Source organism: Echiichthys vipera (genome assembly GCF_963691815.1).
Source record: "Echiichthys vipera genome assembly, chromosome: 9".
Lineage (NCBI taxonomy): Eukaryota > Metazoa > Chordata > Actinopteri > Perciformes > Trachinidae > Echiichthys > Echiichthys vipera.
In genome coordinates this window covers 26,332,066-26,355,121 of record NC_139834.1, presented here as the reverse complement: position 1 = coordinate 26,355,121, position 23,056 = coordinate 26,332,066, and the positions used below count along the sequence as shown (strand labels likewise).

The 23,056-nt window shown below is 42.1% G+C and overlaps 1 protein-coding gene across 1 annotated transcript in view; it reads right to left on the bottom strand.

Annotated features, from left to right (window-relative positions):
• prex1 (phosphatidylinositol-3,4,5-trisphosphate-dependent Rac exchange factor 1) overlaps nt 1-23,056 on the bottom strand; it is a 91,018-nt gene that overhangs the window by 1,374 nt on the left and 66,588 nt on the right. Inside the window, exons 20-38 of the mRNA XM_083920125.1 lie at nt 21,466-21,605; nt 20,090-20,234; nt 18,618-18,793; nt 18,118-18,279; nt 17,249-17,459; nt 15,016-15,301; nt 14,009-14,227; nt 10,529-10,617; nt 9,061-9,143; nt 7,870-7,960; nt 7,634-7,762; nt 7,492-7,533; nt 6,420-6,637; nt 6,059-6,161; nt 3,437-3,580; nt 2,375-2,489; nt 1,455-1,521; nt 465-640; nt 163-265 (exon numbers count right to left, since the gene is read on the bottom strand). Coding sequence (XP_083776251.1) covers nt 163-265; nt 465-640; nt 1,455-1,521; nt 2,375-2,489; nt 3,437-3,580; nt 6,059-6,161; nt 6,420-6,637; nt 7,492-7,533; nt 7,634-7,762; nt 7,870-7,960; nt 9,061-9,143; nt 10,529-10,617; nt 14,009-14,227; nt 15,016-15,301; nt 17,249-17,459; nt 18,118-18,279; nt 18,618-18,793; nt 20,090-20,234; nt 21,466-21,605 — 2,699 coding nt within the window. The remainder of the gene's footprint in view (nt 1-162; nt 266-464; nt 641-1,454; nt 1,522-2,374; nt 2,490-3,436; nt 3,581-6,058; nt 6,162-6,419; nt 6,638-7,491; nt 7,534-7,633; nt 7,763-7,869; nt 7,961-9,060; nt 9,144-10,528; nt 10,618-14,008; nt 14,228-15,015; nt 15,302-17,248; nt 17,460-18,117; nt 18,280-18,617; nt 18,794-20,089; nt 20,235-21,465; nt 21,606-23,056) is intronic.

The following is a 23,056-nucleotide window of genomic DNA, read 5'->3' as shown; positions in this document are numbered from 1 at the left end:
GTGTTGTGGTTTGTGTCTTTTTCTGTACCAGCACTGTGTGCAGGTTGTTAATTAAAAAAAATTAAGTAATGTTTTTTTTATATAATAGTATTATATTGAACATTCTTGTATCGTGACCCCCTTAATGGCCTCAATCTGAGATCAGCTGCCCCTGACTTTTACCTGTTTGCGCATTATATCCATGGTCTGCATGATGCAGCGCGGCATGAGGCCGTGGTTCCTGGCTAAGATCATTGACTGCTCCAGTGTCACGTTTAGGGTACATCTGCACAGAACAAAAAGATGAGATCGCACCGTGTGCACCTCTATAACAAACACACTAATGGGGTTGTCCACCTGCTGGACACCTCAAAGTAAATATTCATTCAAAACAGCGAAGTTCAGCGGTGAATGTCAACCACTTTGCACTCTGCTGATCTTTATTCCAGCTGACAGTCAAGTAGTACTACAATATTAAGGCTGACCTCTGCATGCCTGTACCACACATGGTGATGTGGCAGGCTCCCAGGCGGTTACACAGCTCAGAGGACACACACAGCACGCTGACACCTGATGGGTGGCCTTGAGCGTTCGGGCGCACGTTGACATAGGACTGCATTAGTCGACAAAGATCATCCAGTGTGTTGAGGGGTCGCAGCAGCTATGAGGAGGAGACAGTGAAGGTTGGAGAGGGTCAGTGCTTAAATGGACTACGAACAAGAAGTTACAGTACAGTATGGCAAAAGTGGCCGTCTTACCAAGTCATTTAGACTACTATTAAGTGTTAGAAATCTGTTTTGTTTAAAACCAAATTGTTTCCATTGAACAGAATACTGCCGGAAAATAATACAGACAGTAATATCAATTAAATCAGAGAGAAATAAGATTTTAAAAAGTCGATTTTTAGTAAAAAGGTAAAACGATCTCATACCACTTAATGATTTTACGATTCAATACTAGACTAAGTAGACTAACTGACTTGTTAAGATTGTACACCGGCAGAAATAACCACTAAAAAGAGCACAAATAGGTTCAACTCTTGTGGAAGACAATGAAAACCTGAGAATAAGGCTCTAGATATTGAAACTATGATCTATTCAGTTTTAATCAATGGCAACTAGTTCAGCTACAGTCAGTTTGGGAGACTAGAATCTTCTTTCTAATTGAATCATTGCTGAGGTTCAAATGTAAACCCTTTATAATGTTGAGGTTAGTGGAGTTAATAGGGGGGTCTTGAGGAGCTAGTGGGGGGTTTCCAGGACACCAGTTCATCTTACTTTTGAAATGCTTGGTTGAAGGTCTCTAACTTCAAGGCCCAGTATCTGTGCTTGCATTTATATTCAGTCACAACATTATATGAAAAAGGACTTATGTTACAAGAAGAGAATATAAGTGATGCGATAAAAGACCACATAGACTGTAATAAAGACAGCAAAATCAATGAATGGTAAAAGAAGCAAAATAAGTGTGTTTACCTGGTCTATCTTCATCGCTGTGGTGTTGGAGTCTGCGGGGAGATTTGACTTCTCCAGATAGAAAGCCCTGTTGGGATAAAAACACATCTATTTCAGTTTTTTAAACTCGACATTTTGTTTCGAAATCTACAGATTTTCCTCCTCTGACTCACTCTGGGAGCTGAGTCATCATACTTCACTGTATACAGTATGCATCTGCTACAGTACATATTTAATCACTTATTGATGTTGCATCTTATTGAGCCCCTTCTTGGGAATAAGCATGCACATTTAAGAAATCACGGCCGTATTAATAGGCTATTTAAAACATGAATACGGGGAAATAAACAATAACAACTGAAGCAGGAAAAAACTAAATAAAGACAAACAATTTATATAAACTCTGTAAACCTGAACTTCATAAATCGAAATTGCTACATTAAGGGTTTTATAATTCTTCAAATATATGTGAAGTTTTACTGTAACATTTAGTTTTTCTAATCATCTCATCACATCATCACACATATAGCTTAAATAAAAATTGATAATTATGTTTATTTTCAGACAGAGATGATCTGAAATGCCCTAAATATTTACCTGGCAACCAAATCTATATGAAAGGTGGTTTAATAAATCAGCCGAACATGTTGCAAAATTATTACACAAGCTGTCTGTAAAACCCACACATGCTGATATAACTAAATGAGAAAAACTCATTTAGTTAACAAAATCATGTTTGTGGATGTGGGACAGGTCTAGATAAATGAAAAATTCTAGACCTTGAAAAAATAGTTAATAAGGAAGTAAAAACAGCAATCGAAGCAAAGGTTCTGCTTGCTAATGCACCATCACAGGGTGAGCTCTCCCTTTAAGGTGAAATAAATAGAGAGTGCTAGTGAGTGCGCCATTGGATGGCTGTGATGCAGTGTAGCATAGCGTACCTGAGTCGGCGGTAGTAGGCCTTGACCTTCTCTAGTGAGACAGCGTTGGTGCGCTGCTGGAACTCCTCCATGGCTGCGTAGTCCTGCTGGGACACTCCCTCTGGGCGCTCCAGTGCTGGATAAAACAGGCAGGAAGCATTTAGATCATTTACATGATCACTTATTTTCATGCCTTCGAACTTTAACCCTCACATTTTCAAACCTCAACATTATCCTTTAAACTAACATGAACATAATATTAATGTTAACTCTGGACACCAAATCCATCCAATCCAAACATCCTTAAACATGATCCTAAACTCCACTCATAGAAAACCCATAAAAAACTTACTTAATTGATTTTCTATCCATATGAGGACATATGGTGCTCACATAGTCACACAAACTTCATCTGCAAAATCTCAATACTTCCCCCAAACTGCAGCAAAGACTATTTTCCAGTAGGTGGCGGTGTTCAACCACAGATCTACACTGCTCAATGAGGCTTTGTTGCAGCACTTTGCTCCAGTTGAAGTGCATGAGAACAATATGAGCTCTCTCATTGGGTTAGTGTTCAAACTGGCACTTATATGGTCTGTGGAAAATGAATGGTTATTTGGCAGATGGGCATGATGCATAATGCTATCCATTCATACTAGGCCAGCTGATACTGATGGAGGGCTAGAAGGTGCACGGCAGCAAAGGAGGATGCAAAGGTAGAGTGTCTTAAATGGTCAATAAAAGGCTTCGATCTAACTCAATACAAGCACATAAAGCTCTCAGGAAGTGTGCATGCACTGTATGAGAGGCTGCATAATGCATTGAGAGTTTTTTTTAATTATGCAATTCAATATATAATACACAGAACATATTGCATGCCCTCTGTGATCATGCATGGTCAGACTCTAGTTTAGGTTTTTCTCCCTTTTTTTTAATTTTTTTTTACAGATAATGTGAGATTTCAACCCTAATTTTAGGTTATTAAAAACTAAAATTCTGTCAAACATTATTGCTTTGGTACCCAAACACTGTACACCGTTGTGTACCCTGAACTTCCAGTTTTCTCAATGTGTCCAGCCTTACCTCTTGTGAAGAGGACAGTGTGGAGCTTGAGGCTGCCTCCATTTTGCAGCCGACTGGGCAGCTCACAGAAGAGACAGCTGTCCAGGTACAGGGTGACCCTCAGGGCCTGTCGGCTGCCCTCCACCTGGTAACACACTGGTGTGTCTGCAACACACAGACACAGGCAGGAGAGGACAGGGCGTTAACGAGACTGTGCCATTTTAGTTTGTGACCTTAAAGTACCCTCAGTTATTTTAACTAAACCAATTCATTTCACATGTACACAATTCAGCCTTAATAATATAGTTTGTAAGCGTGTTTTACAGTAAACAGACACCTGTGTATTGTGCTCTGTTGTTAATGTCTATTTACGTCAGGTTTCCCAGTGCCATTAAAAACAGCCCAGGCATACCACTGCATTCATTTTACTGAGCAGAATTTCATAAAAGCACAATCACTGCAGTCGTATCAGAAACTTCATCCTGCCAGAACTGCATGTGGAAAACTCACTGTCTCCCGCATTGCTTTGACACTGACAAGTGCACAGTAATGGAAACATGTCAAAAGTCCGTTCAAATACAACAGCAAAAAAACAAAAAAACAAACAAAATAAAACCCCTCTGTGTTAGTCATTTTGGGAAAATCTGCATGACACATAGTATTACGTCTGTAAGCTGTGTTTAATGCAGCAGCAGCTGGCAAATACACAGGTGAGATGTTTAAAGGCAACAAAATAAAAATCTGTTAGAGATTGTGAAAAATCTGATCGGTGCTGTCCACATTATTGGGCTGGACAAACAGAGACAGGTTGATCCCATCATATACGGCGATGACATATATTACAGACGGGGTTCATAACGTTTTTTAAGAAAGGAAAATTCAAGCACTTTTCAAGGTACTTAAACCAAAAATGTCCAGACTCGACTTGTTATCATCTCTGGGGTTGTTTCATTAAAATATTTTTTGGTAGGTGAAACCCTAGATTGATAAAAAGTTGATTGATTGAAAACATTATGGTTAAAATTAAGTATTTTCCAAACATCCAAGACTTTGTACTAACCCTGTTTGTACCATACAGATTTAGATATTTGTCCGTCAGATTTGTTTAATATTTGAAATATCTTTTTTGCACCTAAAACATTTGTTTGCTATTTGTTTTGCATTTGCTTAAACACACTTGTCATTGCTGTATCACTTGTATGCAGAGCAGTAACTTCTTCTAATTATAAAAACTAACCATGACTTGTAATAATTTATAAGTCACAGTAGTTTATGACTGTAGCACATTAGCGGTTCTGAGGAAATGGAAAAGATGACCTTTACTGAGCAACCTCTAGGGTCAGTGCTCTCTCCTGGAGAACCCATCAAGCCATAATCCTGGTGAATTGGCTGTGACGCTTCAGTCTGAACTCAGGGGCCCCAGACTCTGTGGTGCTTACATGATTCGACCCTACCTGCTGCAGATGCTATTAGAAAATCAATACTGTCCAATGGACGCTGCCGCCACAAACCATGTGCCTGCACTGCTGCAGTCTGAGCATAAAATGCAACTTGAGCAAAGCGCATTGGTTAAAAAAAATGTTTTACATAGTCTGTAGGAGATTGTGTCTGCATACTGTACTGTGTGTAACTTTACATTTCTGTTGTATGTAATAAATATAAGTACACTGGGAATGAAGTGAAGTCAATATATACATGCATTGGTTTGCACTTTGATGCTAAATATATGCATGTGTACGCCAAATACTTTCCGCTGCTGAGCGTGAACCTAGAAAAGAAAATCCCTGCTTCATCCATTGCTTTGCCTCCTAAAATGGGAAGTGCATGTTATGCTTTTCCTTTGAGCCACAATCTCTGCTGGCCATATTGAGAGTGCTGAAAAGAGAAGTGATTCAGTATGCACTATGCAGTGGCCCTTTGTAACTGCTGGCTTTAACGCATCTGGTGGCCAGGAGCTCCTTCAGTGAATGAAGCTACTGAGGTTATTAAGGGCACAAATAAACTTCATTTACACATTCATGTCAAGATGCTCACAATGGCCACTATGAAAAACCTGGGTGCATCCTCAGGTGAATCTACTGCAGCACACTATTGTATTCGAATGCTTACTCTGAAATGAATGTTCTGACCTTGAGCCGTGACCTTTGGCAGCACAGAAGAAATGCAAACAATAAAATCAATTTGCCATTTGACATATAGTTTCATGCTCCCAAACTATATGTCTCTATTACAGCACGTATTGCATTTTGTGCCAAAATATTTCATGAGTTTAATTAAGTGTCTGTGGTCTTAGTATTTCATGTGTCTCAGAGCAGCATTCAAGTTTAAATGAAAAGTAAAAAAAGGAAGGAACCGTCTTATCTGTAATACAAGGACAACGAGGACTCTGAGAGACTACATGCTCTGCCCTTGTTTAAGGTGATTTATGAAGCCATTATAGTGTTGTCTTAGCTCCCTATTCAGTTGCTCTCCACTGGAAAGAAAATGAAATCTGCAACGGCAAAATGGCAATTTCACCCTCAATAGCTACCACACATCCACATAATGGAACGTTATTCAGTGTTGGTTGAAGCATACAGCTGCTCATTAGCAGCAGTGTGATCTGAATGGGCAAAGTCAGTCTTTGTTGATAGAGTCTCTTACTTGCGACTAGACACTCATCCTCCAGTTGCCTGAAGAACACAGTGACTTTGTCCAAGTCCAACAGGGCCGCCTTGGTGTCTTCCAGCATGGTCCGCTCCTCTTTCTGCCGGAGGAGAAAAAGAAAGCTCAGAAGTCGCACCGGGAAAAGAGTTTTGATAGCTAGAAGCCATGCAGAAGGAGAAAAAGGCAAGACCCAGGACACATCACAAACGTGGATACAACAGGACATTCCGGTGTTTGCAAACATCAGGTAAGACTTTCATTTAGAAAAGAAATGCATCCAACTGATAACGCTACATAGTAAAGAAAACCCATCAGTTTGCACCTTCTTGTTAAATTAAAAGAGAAAATCTGTCCTCACCAGGTGTGGTGCTAGCGTGGACTGGAAGTGCAGCAGCACGCCAATGACAGAGATTTGCTCCAGCCACTTGCGGCTGGTCTCCTTGCCGTCTTCCTGGTACTCGCCGGCGTTGTTGAACCGCAACCGCAGTGCCGCCAACAGCTGCTCAGCCAGCGTGCACAGGGCGCCCGTCGCCGCCTGGCAGAAGATCACATCCCGTCGCAGCTGCAGAGACGTGTCTGTCGTAGGGGGATGGAGAGCAAGGAATTTTTAATGTCAGAGAGTGATGGAGGGAGTGCAGGGGGTACGGAGGGGGAAATTATGGGGAAGATCAGAGAGCAGAAGAGGGTAAGGAATCCCAACCTCCCCCTGTAACCTTCCTCATTACACGTGTCCTGGAGTTGCTTCAATACGTATACTTTATTGCATTAGCCTGGATCCCCTGAGAGGATATCTCCCATTAACTAGCACCATATGCCACTATGCACAGTTCAAAGTGACTGATGTGCTCTGACACTAACCCTCATCCCCGTACAAACACACAGATCAACTGGCCTCAACCTGGAAATGTGCCTGATCCCGAAAATAAACACATTGCTTACGACAATTTGATTATCCTGGAGATTTGAACATCTGCTTCATCAGATGTAATGCAATTGAAATTTGGAGGCTGCTCATTATTAATGTAAAGTGTCAACATGTGGCAAAATTAAATAAAAAGTTGAACTATTAAATGTTAAAAGAAACTATTCTTGACAATTAAAATACATATTTTTGCTCTAATTTCATAATCTTTGAAGAGGTTTTAAGGAGCCGCAGATGTCCTGATGGAGCATTGGCTGTATTTTCATATGATGGATGATCTCATTTTCAAAGTGCTCTAAACTGTTGGAATCATTTAAAAAGAGGCAGCTATGAGACGCTTCCTGCTGCTTAAAAACGAATCTTGCTGAGCGATTGCACAGCCAGTCTTGACAACTCCTCTGGTAATTTTATGGAAAATTAGAGCTGGGTTTTATCTAGTTTGAATATTCACTGGCACCTCGCTCTGAATATGAGCTGGTTTCTATTGAACACTGACGTATTACTCTACCTGTGCACTTGAGCAGAGCCAGGAGAAGCTGGTTCTTTCCATCTGTAGAGGCAGAAGAAAAACAAGATGGTACGACCGATTGTAACTGTATACGATCATGTGTGTGTGTGTGTGTGTGTGTGTGTGTGTGTGTTCCACTAACCATCCACAAATCTCTGCAGGTTCTCCACCAGAGTTTTGATAGAGTTGGGCAGGTTCCAAGGGTCCTCCTGGATGTTCTTGTGGATAATGTAACGACAACGAACCGTCCAATCTTCTGTTTGGCGGAACTCTGTTCACATAAAAGTCCAGGATTGCGTGAGTGAGAGTGTGTGTATCGTGTCGTGTAACAGTTGTATTAACAGTAGCATGACGACACAACCTCACACACAGACATACCTGGTTGGCTGTGGTCGGAGTAAAAGTGCCTGGTCTCTTCACAGGCCTTGGACATGACAGGTCCTTTGAAGAGGCTGTTGATGGAGTCAACCTGTGTGCAGAGATACACACACACACACACACACACACACACACACACACACACACACACACACACACACACACACACACACACACACACACACACACACACACACACACACACACACACACACACACACACACACACACACACACACACACACACACACACACACACACACACACACACACACACACACACACACACACACACACACACACAAACACACACACACACACACACACACACACACACACACACACACACACACACACACACAGAATGTGAAAAAAATCTTCATCCCTCATATTCTACGCATCTACACACCTTTCTTCTTCCATCTACACACCTTTCTTCTTCGATCTACCGCCTTTCTTTAAGTGTCATTAAACTAGACAGACAGACAGAAAGACAGGCAGACACAGACACAGACACACACACACACACACACACACACACAACTCTGCAATAGATTCTGGCAAGGGTCTTCAGGTTTGACAACAACAAGGCTTGTGTTTGCAGGCCCCCTGAGCTGCTGTTTACATGTGGAAAGAACTACAGCAGTGAGATCACCCCACGGGGCAGTCAAAGGACATCAGATGCTGGTAAGAGGAGACGAAAAGATAGATGTATGTCTAACTGAGTCAACGTATCAGTGCAAGTGTGTGTGTGTTTGTGTGTGTGTGAGAGAGAGAGAGAGAGAGAGAGAGGGAAAAGAGAGAAAGGGGAGAAAGAAAGGAGGTCGAGTGAAAGATGAGAAAGAAAACCAGGATCCTGACCAGAGGACAGAGAGCTCCTCGAGGTAACTCAGCCCAGATGTTGACTGATTACTATCACAATCATCTGTTCCAAATGGTTTGCCGGTGGTGGCAGTGGCCGTATAACACTGCCATGTGTGTGTTCCACTACCTTTCAGTTTGGACTATTTTGGCTGAGTTTAAACACTTCTTCCGAGGTGCAGTTTGGGAATAAAGATAACTGTGATGTTTTGTAAAAATGCGGCTGAGGTTCCGGTTCAGGGAAGATGTTAAAGGCGTTCTACAGTTCTACAACATCAAATTCCCCAAAATAAAAGTATCAGTTACTCCAAACTAAAGCCCAGAACAAACCTGGTTGAAAAGGTGCTCGAGGCAGCCATGCAGCTTGTCCTGTTTGTCCGAGGAAATCCTCATGTCACACGGCAGCTCGTCCCCTAGCAGGCACGAAACACCAAACAGAATAATGAGGAGAAATCACACATTCACGCATTTTTTTTTATTCGCCCATCTGCTTATTAAACATGTTTCTATCCATCTGTTTCGATGTAAATTCTAATGGTTCAGATTAGAGATGATGAAGGCCAATAAATCATTTCAATATAATGCCTCATTGTGGACCATCTAAGACTCAATTCTGTTGAAAACAAAGTGATAAACAGCAGCGGAGAGATACTTGGCTCCCAGAACGAAAATGTGGCTGCGGGGTAATGAAGTGGTGTGTAAAATAATTGACCGCAGTCACCGCCAAGAAATATCTACAGTATTTCTCTGTTTTGGCGTTCTGAAAGCATGACATATGATGAACATTATCACAAACTGGAGAGGAATCACAAGTTGGCAACTACCGACCAATTCTTACGCAAACATCCATTACTTCTCGCCTTTGTTTGACACTCAGGAAGCATGCGTTCGCTTCGGCCTAGCACATGTTGTTTATGCTGAATTCACTTAACAGTGTTGTCTGTTTGGACAGGGACACGTTGCTTTACACATGTTGGCTCTTTACTCAACACTGGATCTGAAATGGTTATTGTTTCACATCAAATCATATGTGCTGGAATATAAAACAATCTAAAAAATGTGTATGTGACCAAATCTACATGCATCCATTCATTCATCTTCAACCGCTTGTCCCTGTCAAGGTCGCGGGGGGTGCAGGAGCCGATCCCAGCTGACATCGGGCGTGAGGTACAAAATCTGGTTTTTGCCCTTATTTTGAAAATGACTATACATATAATAAAACATAATACAATATTCAGACTAAGCTGAATAATACCGTTTACATGCAGCTTTGCAAAGTAGGATTTTTTTCAAAATTTTGGACTTTTAGTCACGTCCACATCTTTCAAAATATTTAAAAGTACAGTGTGTTTCTCCTTCTGACCACTAAGTCCTTCTACCCCAAACTTGCAAACTGTTGGCTAGGTGGTTTGTTAACAACAACCATAGCAATGCACAGTGTTGACTGTAAGCCATAAAGAGGCAAGAGGCTGTAAAATGTCGCAAACTGCAGTAAAATCCCCCAACTGAAATTGTGTATATGTTCAAAGAATGCTTCTAAAGCCCAAACGATATCAGCATATGCCACATGTCTTAGTCAGAAAGCGTTGCAGTCGGACTTCAGAATATATTCGTGACCTGTATCAAATTAAGAATTTTATCATATTTGGAATAAAAGTGGAATATTATTGTGCAAGTTGACATAATCAATGTGGATGAAAGGTCGGATATTCTAGTCAGAGTGGTTGTAGATGGAAACATTAAAAACATATTAACAGATAGACAGAAAAAAAGGCTGCATTTCCTTTCTTTCCTTTACCTGATCCCATCTCATCGCTCCCCAGGTAAGAGCTGTTACTTCGCACGCTGGTGTAGGACAGGACCGAATCTCTGTTGCTGTTGCACTCACTGTAACAAAGCACACACATACACACACTGAAATGCAAGCAGTTAAAATGCATAATAAAGCAAAGGGCTCATTCCGTTGCTCAACCACAGGGAGGACTTGGAAAGCTGTGTCTTGTAATTATGCTGCCAAATAATCCTTCTGATTGTAAATGCCTTTTCTGATTTACAGTATGTGAGACCAAAGGCAATTAAATGTGCCTCACAGCAACAACTGCCACTGGTTTGCACTGAGAAGCTTTCCGTAAAATGTTGCTGCATTAAAGTTTCATACCAAAACACTGAAATGGATCCCACCTATTTACACAAATACACTTATACGCACACACACATGTTCTGTGTAGCTCAGTTGTCAGTGTATTCCTTCACACTGGCATGTGCGTAGAGAACTTCAACCTGCCTGAGACAGTTTTATAAAATGATATAGTCTGGTATTTATAGTCATACGTCTACGTGATTGAACGTGATTACCGGGAGCATGTGGATGATTTATGTGGCACAAATTATACATTGCTTCAAGTGAGCATGCTGGCGATCCCCTCTGAGGAGCTCCGAGTGATTCACAAGCTGGATTACCATGACAAATGGCTCACGAGTGACTACGAGCTACAAAACGACAACCCTGGCTTTGTCTTCCATGCTGATACTGGGCTTGGCTGGATGGCAATGTGCGGGAGTAGGGGGTGGATATCACCTGCTGGGTTATTCTTTCTGTGGTCCCTCAGTTGTGTGTACGTGAGTGTGAATGTGTGTTTGTGGTGACAGGGGAGATTGACTACCTCAGAGCTACCACGATGATGGGCATATTTTTTTTATTTTATAGCTTTTATTCACACACACTCTACATACTAATATGTGTGTACGCACTAGTAAAATCAAGTTTGTGTGTTTGTACTATTTCCCTCCATCCACTCTGTTTAATCATACGCCCATTGCTTTTTGCTTTATTTAGTGCCTAATACACACACACACACATAATTCCCTCTATCCCTAAGTGGTCTGTATCATTCCCCTTCTGGCTGTCTGCTTCTGCATGGGTAGTTGTGTTTTCCACCTGAATTCAGAGACACACAATCTCTCTGTCTCACACACACACACACACACACACACACACACACACACACACACACACACACACACACACACACACAAGGGGGTGATTTCTAAATTTAGCCACACACCTCCTGCCAAAAGTGTGAATACCACTGTGACAATTATCCTGCTCGTAGTAGCAGATCTGGCTTCAGCCTAACCACACGCACAAGCACACGCACACACATACACACACACACACACACGCACGCGCACACGCACACACACACGCACACGCACACACACACACACTAAAATCTATACTAAGTGATGTATTAATTAATTATACCAAAAATGCCAGCACACAGACTAAAACCACTTGAATTTTGAGTGTAGAGATATCGTCCCACAATGCAATGCACAGTGAAAACTGAGAGGCTTCTCAGTTATCAAAATAGTAAAACAAATTTTGCGAGACAGATTTTGGTGAGACAGCTTCAATGTCACCAAAATACACAAATATCAAATAACTAGAAACAGGTTTGACTTGCACAAAGTGTTTCAGCTGGAATGGAACATTATGTTGAGAAATGAAGGTTCACATACTGTCAGTAGCTGTTTTTTCTGAGGAAGCCATAAAATAAAATGACAGTCTGTGATGGATTAGTTTTGAGGAGGCTCTTGTTTAAGGAAACAGAGGAGACGAATAGGACCATTTGAAATGTTAAGCGACTAAGGAAGATCAGTCACAGGTCGTCACTTGAGATGAATTCTGATGTCTGGAGGGAGCAGTAATCTGTTTCAGCTGGATCTGGACATACTCTACATACTGTACGTCTAAATACAAGACAAAGGGACTAAACAGGGTCATGCACAGATTTAGGAAAGACACAATGTACCGGAGTTTGGAATAAACACTACTTGATTAGGATTTCTTCACACCCTCTTCTCTCCTTAACTATTCCTGTGTTTTTCTGTCTCTGACCCCCCCGTCTGTGTGTGTGTCTCTTTTGTACTTGTTCTCACATTATGTTCCTCACAAACTGTACTCGACCAGGGACCTCTGACTGTTGAGCCCTGCCTTGGTATGTCACCACCTCGGGCTTTAATGTCTCACCCCCCCACCTCTGAAACACAGTAGCATTTTTCATCACATCCAAAATTTCACAAGTGGGATGATTCATCCACATTCAATGTGGCAAGGGTAGCCTCACACTGCTACCTTGAACAGAGTTTTTTTTTTCCCTCCGGGCTTTAAAAACACTTACTGTGTGTGTGTGTGTGTGGTTGTGTGTGTGTTTGTGCGTACCACACATACACCAGCCTACATTTCCCCTTACATTTTATTGCAATGAGGTAGTCACGTTTCACATTGCATGGCCAGGCCTTAATGACAGAGTGGGTGAGGAGGCCGCGCCCCAAACATTTGGCTCTATTATACACCAGCCCACCACACCAACAACCAATAACTACATCTTAGTGGGAGGTGGAGGGTGGGGCTCAGTGGAGCACTGCCCAGTGAACCGTGCACACACACACAATTCTGAATGAACTCACAACAAGAAAATGACATAACCAGATCTGACCAAAACATTTTGAAGTCATTTTTAGCCCTCAATCTCAGTTAAAATGCCAACATCCGGAATTAATTTTAACCACCAAAGGGGGGTGGGGGGTGGGGGGGGGGGGGGGGGGGGGGGGTCTGTGGAATAAAGAGGGAGTTTGAATGTTGTTCATGCTTTATAACTGTTAGGGTTCCAGGTGTGACACATAACAAACTTATTTTCAAGTTCATGCTTGTGTTCCTACTAGAATATGTTTTCATGCTTTACTGTTATAAACTACTATATACATATTTTTACATAGTCTGTCTGAATATACCTGTATTCACCCGCTGTCTGAAAGGCTCCATTATTGCACCTGTCTCTTTAAGACCCCCCTCCTGAAAAAGCCAAGTCTGCTCTGATTGGTCAGTATTTCCAGGTCTTCCACATCTTTGCTCTTGGTGTCTCAGCACTATCATTGCAGCCGTGGAATAACTGTAATGGCACTGTAACAACACTCTCTGCCTATATATAGTATAGTTGTGACATCACAACTGTACAGAAGTCCCGACGGCTTGTTTAAAGGCAAGGTTTCTGAACACGGGCTGTGTGTATTTCTCTGTGGATTGACGTTTTAATACTGGAATGAAACTGCTTTAAAATAGAAAAGCGGGCAAATTTCCTTTTTTGCAATATGGGACCTTTAAATTTTAAGCTAGTCGGGTCTCAGTTAACCAAATATACTTTCTGAGCCTGATGACTCATGGTTCAGGTTATATTCTAATTGATATATTTATGCCACAGTGTTTAATAATTACCTGTAGGAGTCCCTGTAGCTCATTGTGTCATGACCCGAGTCCTCCTGATCCTCCTCGTTCACCTTGAAGCAGACCCGTTTAATGCCCCCTTGCTCCACTTTATCCTGGTCGCAGCCGTCCTCACAGGGGGCCAGAGAAGGTGGCTGACTTGGTTCATAAACCGGAGGCTCCCCACCTTCCCCTTGGAGTTGCGTTGGCTCGGTGATTGACGACAACAGGCTAAAAGGAAAAAAGGAAGTATATTCCCAAAATGAGATTTGAAAACACATTTAACAAAATACAGTATGTGGAACACTGCGTTACTCACAACACCGTCTTAAGCACAACATATTTTTGTAGTATATTTAGAGCATTTTAAAAAATTTGAAAATGTATTAATAGCTTCAGAGATAAGAAAAAAAGTATATTGTAATTATTCTGCATATATTGACATTATAATATACTCTGTACAGACTCCTTCACAATCGAACACACACATCTTTTCAGCCACACTGTCACACCCCTTCCTCGGCACAGACACAATATGTGTCTCTTTCTCTTGATGTTATCCTGGCCTCACTCCCTGTTCCTGGACTGGGCCTGGCCCATAAATATTTTGGGCCTGAAGAATGTTCCTTTTGTAAACCCTCAGCTTTAAACAAGGCAAAGGGCAGACAGACAAAGAGAGGCTGACAAACAGCTTCAGGAGGCTGCTGTGGGGATAACAGCTCCGAGCTTTTTCTGCAGAGGTCTCTAAATGTCACTGTGAAGGCTACGAAAATAGTCTACTTACACATAAACACCAGTGGAATGTTTGATAACAACACCAACTGTTAGGGCTGAGAATAATTTCTGAATGGATAGGAGTAACACTTTTCTTATTATTTGATATATGATACTTGTCATGGGGGTAGAGATAAGAGATTTATGTGGAACAAAACGAAGAAATCCCATTGAAAGGTAGAACTCATTCGTATTAGGGTCAAATGATTCAGTAGCATAGAATTTATATGAGCTGTAAGACTTACACATCTATCTGAGCGACATACTGCCTCATCTCCCTTACAGCAACGTCCAAACGGCTGTATAAGTAAATGTACGCGTCCTGGGTCTCTGTGTCTTCCTGTTTGAGCAGGAAGCTCAACCCGCCTTCCCCATGGACACTCCGCCGGCCGTCCACCAAGCCGTCGCCTCCTTCCACAGTCACCTCCCCGCTGCCGTCTGCCTCGTCCCCTTCCAGGCCAGAGCAGTTCCAGGAAGGAGCCCCCATGCTGGTCACACAGTGCTGGGTGTGGGACATGGGGTTGAGTTGCGCTACAGGACAGGAGGGGCGGAGAGGAGAGGCAGTGAGAAGAGAGAGTGAATCAAATAAACTTCACTTTCTAACAATTATATCAACCCCAGATGTTCAAACCGCTGGGAAGTAACACTTCTTGTCTGTTCTTCATTTAGAGTTGTTAAAAACAACTTCTTAAAGGGGCACTCGTGCAAGTGATATGCACAGCAAGGGCAGGATGCAAAACTGTTTTACTTGGGTTCAATGCCAAACAAAGCTACAATGACCTGAGACACCCCAAAACTGCAGACATATCGAGTTCTAGAATGAACCCAGAGTGTGCACTAGTGGTACACAGAGGACATTACGATTGGATAGAGAAGCCCTTAAACATTTTATCGACATTCAACAGATTCCTATCATATCCAGGGTAGGGTGCTGGATGAGGACAATTTGTAGGTAATACACTTGTTAAATAAATTAGGTTTCTGAACACTACATAGCAGCGACTGTCGTTACAAAACATTGTCTCCATTGCTGTTGGTTGGTTAAGCGGGCAGAGTCGATACAACTGCGGGGCAGATGTTTGAGTCGCAGCTGGTGCTGAGAGAAAAAAGATGAGAACGAGGCATTCTGAGCAGCATGTATTGATAAAGCCGTGCCACACACACTCATTTCGTATCTATTGATGATAAACTTTATTTGTATAGCACCAAAAATAATACATTGGATAATAAAATAAAAGTAGAATCCAATAGAGTGACAAAAATCATACAAACCATACATCAACAAAATAATTGATTGTTAGACATAGCAGCACATTTAACAAAGAGATTGTTTGATGTATCTCCTCCAGAAAATCATTCCAGAGCGATGGCGCTCTGATAGCAAAGGGCCGGCCTCCCCTGGCTTTTTGTTTACATCTCTGAATCTCTACAAAGGGACCCAGCTTAGAATCTCAGCCTACGCTTAGGCTTATAAAGGATCAGCCAGTCATTGATAAACTCAGGCGCCGGTCCCCTAAAATCAATTCTAAAATGCACAGGTACCCAGTGAAATTAAGCTAAACTTGTATTTGCTCTCGTGTTAGAATTAGTGAGGTCTTACTTTCTAGAAAGTTTATGTTTGCTTCAGCATGAGTAGAGGGAGTTAAGGTATGGGATGGGATGTGATGAATGCATGAATGACAATTTTTCAGGTTCTTAGGAGACAGAAAGGACTGTATCTTAGAGATTCTGTGTAAAACAACTGGACTGGAGAACTATTCTAAGATACTGACTGAAGATTATTATCAAAAGTGACACCATGATTTCTGCAGCTAGGGGTAATACTGGTGTAGAATGAACCAAACTGTTGTCTTCAACTTCATTTAGGCTTGCCCTGAGAATGATTGGTTGGTTTGTTTCTGGTGCGGGTGAAAGAGAAATAAAGGACAATGGAAACAGAAACTAATATTGTGTCTGCAGATTATGAATGTATATATGGATAAATGATTTCTTAATTTTTGACCATCTTCTGGAAATTAGTCATTTTCAATCTCTCACTCTCTCTTCCTCTCCCCTTTGACCTCTGCAGCGGCGGCAGCATTGAGTGAGTGATACACATTCCTACGCTGCCTGGAGGCGCCATCTTTGCTGACAATATTCATTCACTTCTCATGTCAATAACATGGGCATGGCCCGGGGCTAATGGAGTCTTAATGGCAAAGCACTCATCTAATTTACTATGGGAATCCTTGTTGAGACTTTATGGCTACTGTGGGAGGCTGGGGTCGACATTCCCTTCTCTGTGCTGCAGATTTAAATGGTCGCGGAGGGCAATTAGTCAAAATGATCAGGGAGCTGGTGTTAAGTGGGTTAAGCTATGTTATGGTGAAGGAGATGGATCTCAGTGAAGCTCAGTTTAAGCAGTGGATATGTGAAAGAGATTGAACAGAGGTAGGGGTGTGTTTTTTGTGTGTGTGTGTGTGTGTGTGTCTCTTCTACCTTGGTCAGGATCCAGGCCAAACAGGGAGTTCTTGCGCCCAAAGCGGATGCTAAAAGTCCGGCCAGCAGAGGTAGTGCTCTTGGGGTAAGAGACCTGCATGAAGTTGACGTGGCAGTTGGTGGGAACAAAGTCCATGCAGCCCAGTGGGTGAGGGCGAACGCCGGCCTGCCTGAAGGAGGGCCACGCCTTGTTCCTCAGCTCCAGGGCAAACTGGGTGAAAAGTGGGACACGGACTTAAATTAGTGAAAGCACAAGCTGCATGACTATGACTGCATAGTGTGTTTATGAAAGGATGATTTTCACTTTCACTGCCGAGGTAAAACATACACACTGGGGAAGAAAAATACGACATGGGGGCCAAACGTCACACGAAATGAAAACTAATTAATGTAATATTCTTAAAGTTCATTACAGACTTCCCATTATTCGTACAGGCGTGTGTAATGGAAAACAATTTAGTTTAAGGACAAGAGCTTGTGCCCAACTTTTATCATCTATTTTCTTAGTATATAGATGAGGTGTATTTCTCCATGAGCTGGTATATTTGATAGTGTGTTAATAGACACATTAACAGAAGAAAGGCAGTGTTTTTGACCGACTTTTACATCCCACCGAAAAGCCTCTCAAAGCATTAAAAAGCATTAAAAAGCATGGCTGTAAGTAGTTTAATGCAGCTGTGAAATAAGTACCAGCTAAAAAATCTACTGACACGAAAGCAGATGATATAATTTTTTGGTGTAAATATGAGGATACTGGTATGAATGATGATTTTAAGTTAATATGAACGAGTAGGGGCCATATCTGTGTATAATAATTGGATGTGATAGTCTGATGTCTGCGTGTGCAAGGGAGTGCACAGTGTGTCTACCTGCTCATAGCTTGTGATTCGCCGCCGGATACTCTCCAGCTTGGTGTCACAGATATGTCTGAACTCGTACTGGGGCATGGTAACGACTCGGTCACTCTGGGAGATGAGCTGGCTGCAGTTACGTACAAAGAGGCTGTCATCGCCAGAAAATGCCTCCAGGATCTGTAGAGACAAGAACCACTGGTAATGATGGATCACTCCTACATTAAAAGTTTAGAAAATATATTTAGTTGATTACATTTTGGATTAAAATAGCATTCCACGCAGCAGAAAGTGTGTTTTTCATCTAAGTAAACATTCAGCTTCCCAATACTAACAACAGAAACCCCGAATGAGGCAAAATCCTGTCATAATAGTGCAAGTAGAACAAATATCAGTGACCCACAAACGGGTAAACGGCCAAGTTTGGATGTTCTTTGACAGATGACGTGGTATTTTGGGAGCTGTTTTATAGTTTTAGCTTAAGATAATCAAACTTCAGCCTGTTCTCCCATAACTACCTTAGCCGTTAGGCTGAAGCAGCCTTTTGGCTCCACCATCTTCTCCAGGACGTGGCTCTTGATGCCGGCAGTGCTGACGTATTCATAGACTACGCCATGCTCCAGATGGACGTTATCGACTGTCATACTGACCAGAAGCAGCTCATCGGAAAGTGAAAGTCTGCCCAGCCGGTGGTCTGGGGAGCACAATATTCACCTGTCAGCATATAAACTCTAGATGATGTTTAGAAGTGATTCTTTGTATTTAAGTCAAGCATTTTTATACAAAATGAAGAACGTATTTGATGTACGCCATTTAAAAGGTCCAAGTTTTGTGAGTTCCAAGAAAATTGAAAGGTAAAGTCATGGTCTCAAATATTTTTGGCACATCTAAGCGGCAAAAAAAAATTGTATAGCAAGACCTCCAAGAATTTGGGAAGACAAATAGTGATCTTATAAATCCATTCAGTAATGGAACACGCAAAGGTACGCAGTGTACTGCACATCCGTCAAGTGCGCTCACCCAGCCAGCACTGGAAGAAAGAGTGGTTACTTACATAGTTTTACCGGATGACGTCCTACAACTCTAACTACTGCCTTTATTTAGCATGTGTAATTTTCAAACATAGGATTTTCTATATCCAGGGGGAAATGATACACTGCTGGAGCCACTTTTTACTGACACAGTCACTGCGACTGAATACAGAGGTCATCTGAAACTAGGTGGAACGTAATGTCTGAAATCAGTCTAAACAGACACACAGAGCAGCCACATTTTGTATTACAGCACACTCCGAAAATTCCAATGGCTTGAATTGGGTCACGATTGCGTACAGTTTTACCCCTTCTTCTTATTAATGAGGGTAAATGTTATACAATCTCTATTTAAATTTAGCATATAGGGTTTATGGGCTGTGCTGATCATTCAAGAAGGCACATTTTGGACATCGTGTCACAAACATATGCTACCGTATGCCACTGTGCCCCTTCATGCACTTCAGATAAATGGGCTGTACTCAATATTCAGAGATTATTCATTTATTTATGAATAAAGCCGTAAACAAACATTTTTTTGTAAAGATATAATGGAGTAATGAGGTCCTGAGAAGAGAATGAAGTCACTCTCACTCTGTGTGTGTTGTAATCCGAGTTGCTCTGTTTGTTTATTTTGGTAGCCAGTCCGGCCACACGTGCATGTGAGTGCATGAGAGTGCATGTGAGTGCATTTCAGGGGGGGGACAGTCATAAAGAAACATGTGGAGGAAACTCTTTCTTCAGTATTTCAAGTACAGCGCAGTTATTAAATATATAGGTCGGGTCTGGTTTTTGGGGCCTGATCACAGATCTAATCACATGTAACACTGACCCTGTTCCCATGCATTTGGCTGAGTGATGGGCCAGAAAACTCCCTGATCAGAAATTCAAAATAAAAAGTTGAATTCAAAGCACCAAAAAAAGACCATTTCAGAGGATGCAAAATAAACATGCTTCACCTGTTCCATTGGTGCCGTTCTCTTCCTCGTGGTCAGAACCATTCTCCACAGGATAAGGACTGAAAGGGCTCTCCTCTTTCTCGTCTGCACCTCTTTCTCTCTGGAGCTCTTCCACATCCTCAAATGCCCGATACACCCACTGACACTGGGGGAAGCATGAATTATTACTATAATGTGCAAAGAAAATCGATATTGGAATGAAACAACATTGAACAACTGTTGAGAGCATGAAAGAGATGCTTAAGTAGCAGTATGTATGTTTATTTGAGTACAAAGCTGCAGGTGCGGGTAAAGAGCAAGAAAAAAATCATCTGAAGTATTTCTACATGACCTGTGGACATGGACACTTTTCACCTGACAAGGTAATCAGGGCTGACTGCACGGCCCCAAACTCTGCAGTGCAGTCAGCCACATCCACAGCATCCTTGTAATTTATCCTGCTGTTAAATGATCCAGCAAACATTTACTGGAACAAGTCCAAAACAAGGCTGCTCTGCTGAGCCCGTTTAAGGGGATTTGCCAGAAGAGTAGGCCAGGCTAAATAAAACTAGACCAAACAATGTGCTTTATACAGAAAGGGGGACATCCTATTCTGACTGCAGAGCTGTGAAATACTGCCTGGAGAAATGGACTGCTGCTGTAGGGTTACAAGAACCAGACATGGGTTTTGCAATTAGAAAGTTAGCAAAAGTGGTGTCCATTGTTAAAACAGGATTCGATTAAATCAATCTTGGCAGCAGGAATGGATGAAAACTCAGTGGTTGTTTATTTGTTGCTTCGGGCTACCTTTTCTCTCTGGGAAGGATTGTATGTTGAGCTGAAAATTGTTCAACCCTCACCACAAGTGGTCTGCAGCAACAAAGTGTCAGTCAGTAATTTATGTCTGAGCTCACTAGGCCACACACTGCTTGAGCCAAGAACGCTGATGAAATGAAGAAGCATGTCGTATGGCACCACTTTGGTAGCGTACACAGATGAAGATTTAAAAGAGTGTTGCAAGGTCAGTGAGATCCTCAAAGTTTTTCTTTTCCAACACTTAGTTGCTGTAGATAATTGTAGCCTTTAACTAATGCTAATGCTGTTTTATGTACCGTCTCACAGCAGGAATGTCTGGTTCACCGGGGTTCACCGGGGTTCTCCGGCGCATCTAATGTATTGAGCTGTCCCACATTGTTGAACGGTTAATTCACTTTCAAACCAACAACTGTTACTAATGATGCTACCTTGTGGAATTACTTAGTTTTTAGTGTAAATAAAGAGTGCCATGGTGCATTGAGAGCCACATCAACACACACACATACATGACTGTCACAGATTGTATTTCCTTTAAATTATTCTATAATATTATGCGTTAGTGTTTCCATGTGTCCCCTCACCACTTGGGGAGGCTCCTGGTGTGTGTGCTGTGCGGTGAAGTGCTCCAGGACCTCTTGGTAGTCACTGCGGTTGACGTTGTTGCCGTTGACCTTCAGGATAACCTGGCCGGGCTGAAGACCCGCCCCCGCTGCCTCCCAGCCTGCAGTATGTCAAAACAGGATCAGAGGTCAAAAGGTCACAAGGTGGTAAAAGCACTGTGAAACTGTACACAGCACATCATGAAATCATTTGGGTCATTGAAAAGGAGGAGTAAAAAAGTCCTGTCCAAGTGTCTCCCATGTCTTGGAGAAAAATCTTCACCAAAATACTAAAAAATCCAAGATTATTTTCTATGGAATCTTGCTTTGGACTCAATTCCCATATGTGTTAAACCACGGCCCTTTTGTTCCTACGGGAAAAAAAGAAAATTACTCGGTCCAATGCTGTAACACGCAGTCCCAAGCTTCTAATGTCTCTGCAGCCTGGAAGTCCAATCAACACCTCCATCATCTTCCTCTCTGACCTAAAAATAGCAGCACTCACTGGCATCAATCCCACCCAGGGTGCCAGCAATTACCTAACTCTGGGGATACTTGACCCGCACATGGGTATCGCACAGGGGGACTGATTTAGGACCGGAAAAAAAACAACAACTGGGGACTGGAGACAAATACTGCATATCAGCTGGTAAAAACTGCTCCTCATAAATTAACAGAGAGCCAGAAGTGATTCAAGAAACTAGGAAAGAGAGAAAAGGAGAAGGATCGTGGAGAGGGACGGGAGAGGAGAGAACTGAGAGGGAGAGAAAGCAGAGAGAAAGTTCCCGCCGCCTGCCCTCCTTTCCTTGCTGCTTTTGTGTGTGACCCTCTCCTTCTCTTGGTTTACACATTTGGATTCATCCCTCATTCAACTCGTCATAAATCTCTCATGTATCTATTTCGAGTCGGTGGTACGAACATCTGGTCAGGAGGTTGTGAGGACTGAGCAGGGGGAATGAGAAGGAAGAACAATTACAATTTTAGCTCTGATCACAGAACAACGTGCGTATGTGTGTGTAGAGTTTAGTCTATTAGGGGTTTGAACCCTGTCAGCAGGCTGTCTGGCTGACAGGTGGCCATAAAAACCTAATAGAGGCTCACTTAAACCAGAAAGTAACAGGTGGTTAGAGGCTAGAGTTACCTCATCTTTCCCCCGAATTCATCCAGAATTATTTGTCTTTCTGACACCGTAAACACTTTGAAAGCCTTTGCTGGCACGCATCCGGCAATAACAAGGTCAAAGTCCCATAAATCTGCTCACACATCTCCAGTGTTGGGGGCAGAATCAAAATGTATATCTCTTGTAACTAAGTCACTGGGAGCTGTGAACAGTTAAAGCACTCAGCTGATGACTTTTCCATTACACACACAGTACAAACTAATTGTATACTTTTACCTTGTTCTGCAATTTTTCACTTCTCCTCCTACGTGAGCTTAGTAAACGAGGAGGACCACAACTAATTATGAAGAAGTTTAGTTTGGGTGATAACAAAGGAACATCTTCCTAATCGGTAACTTTATTTGTTTACACTTTATGTTAAGGTCCTTGTAATAAGCACTAGTTTATAGGTAG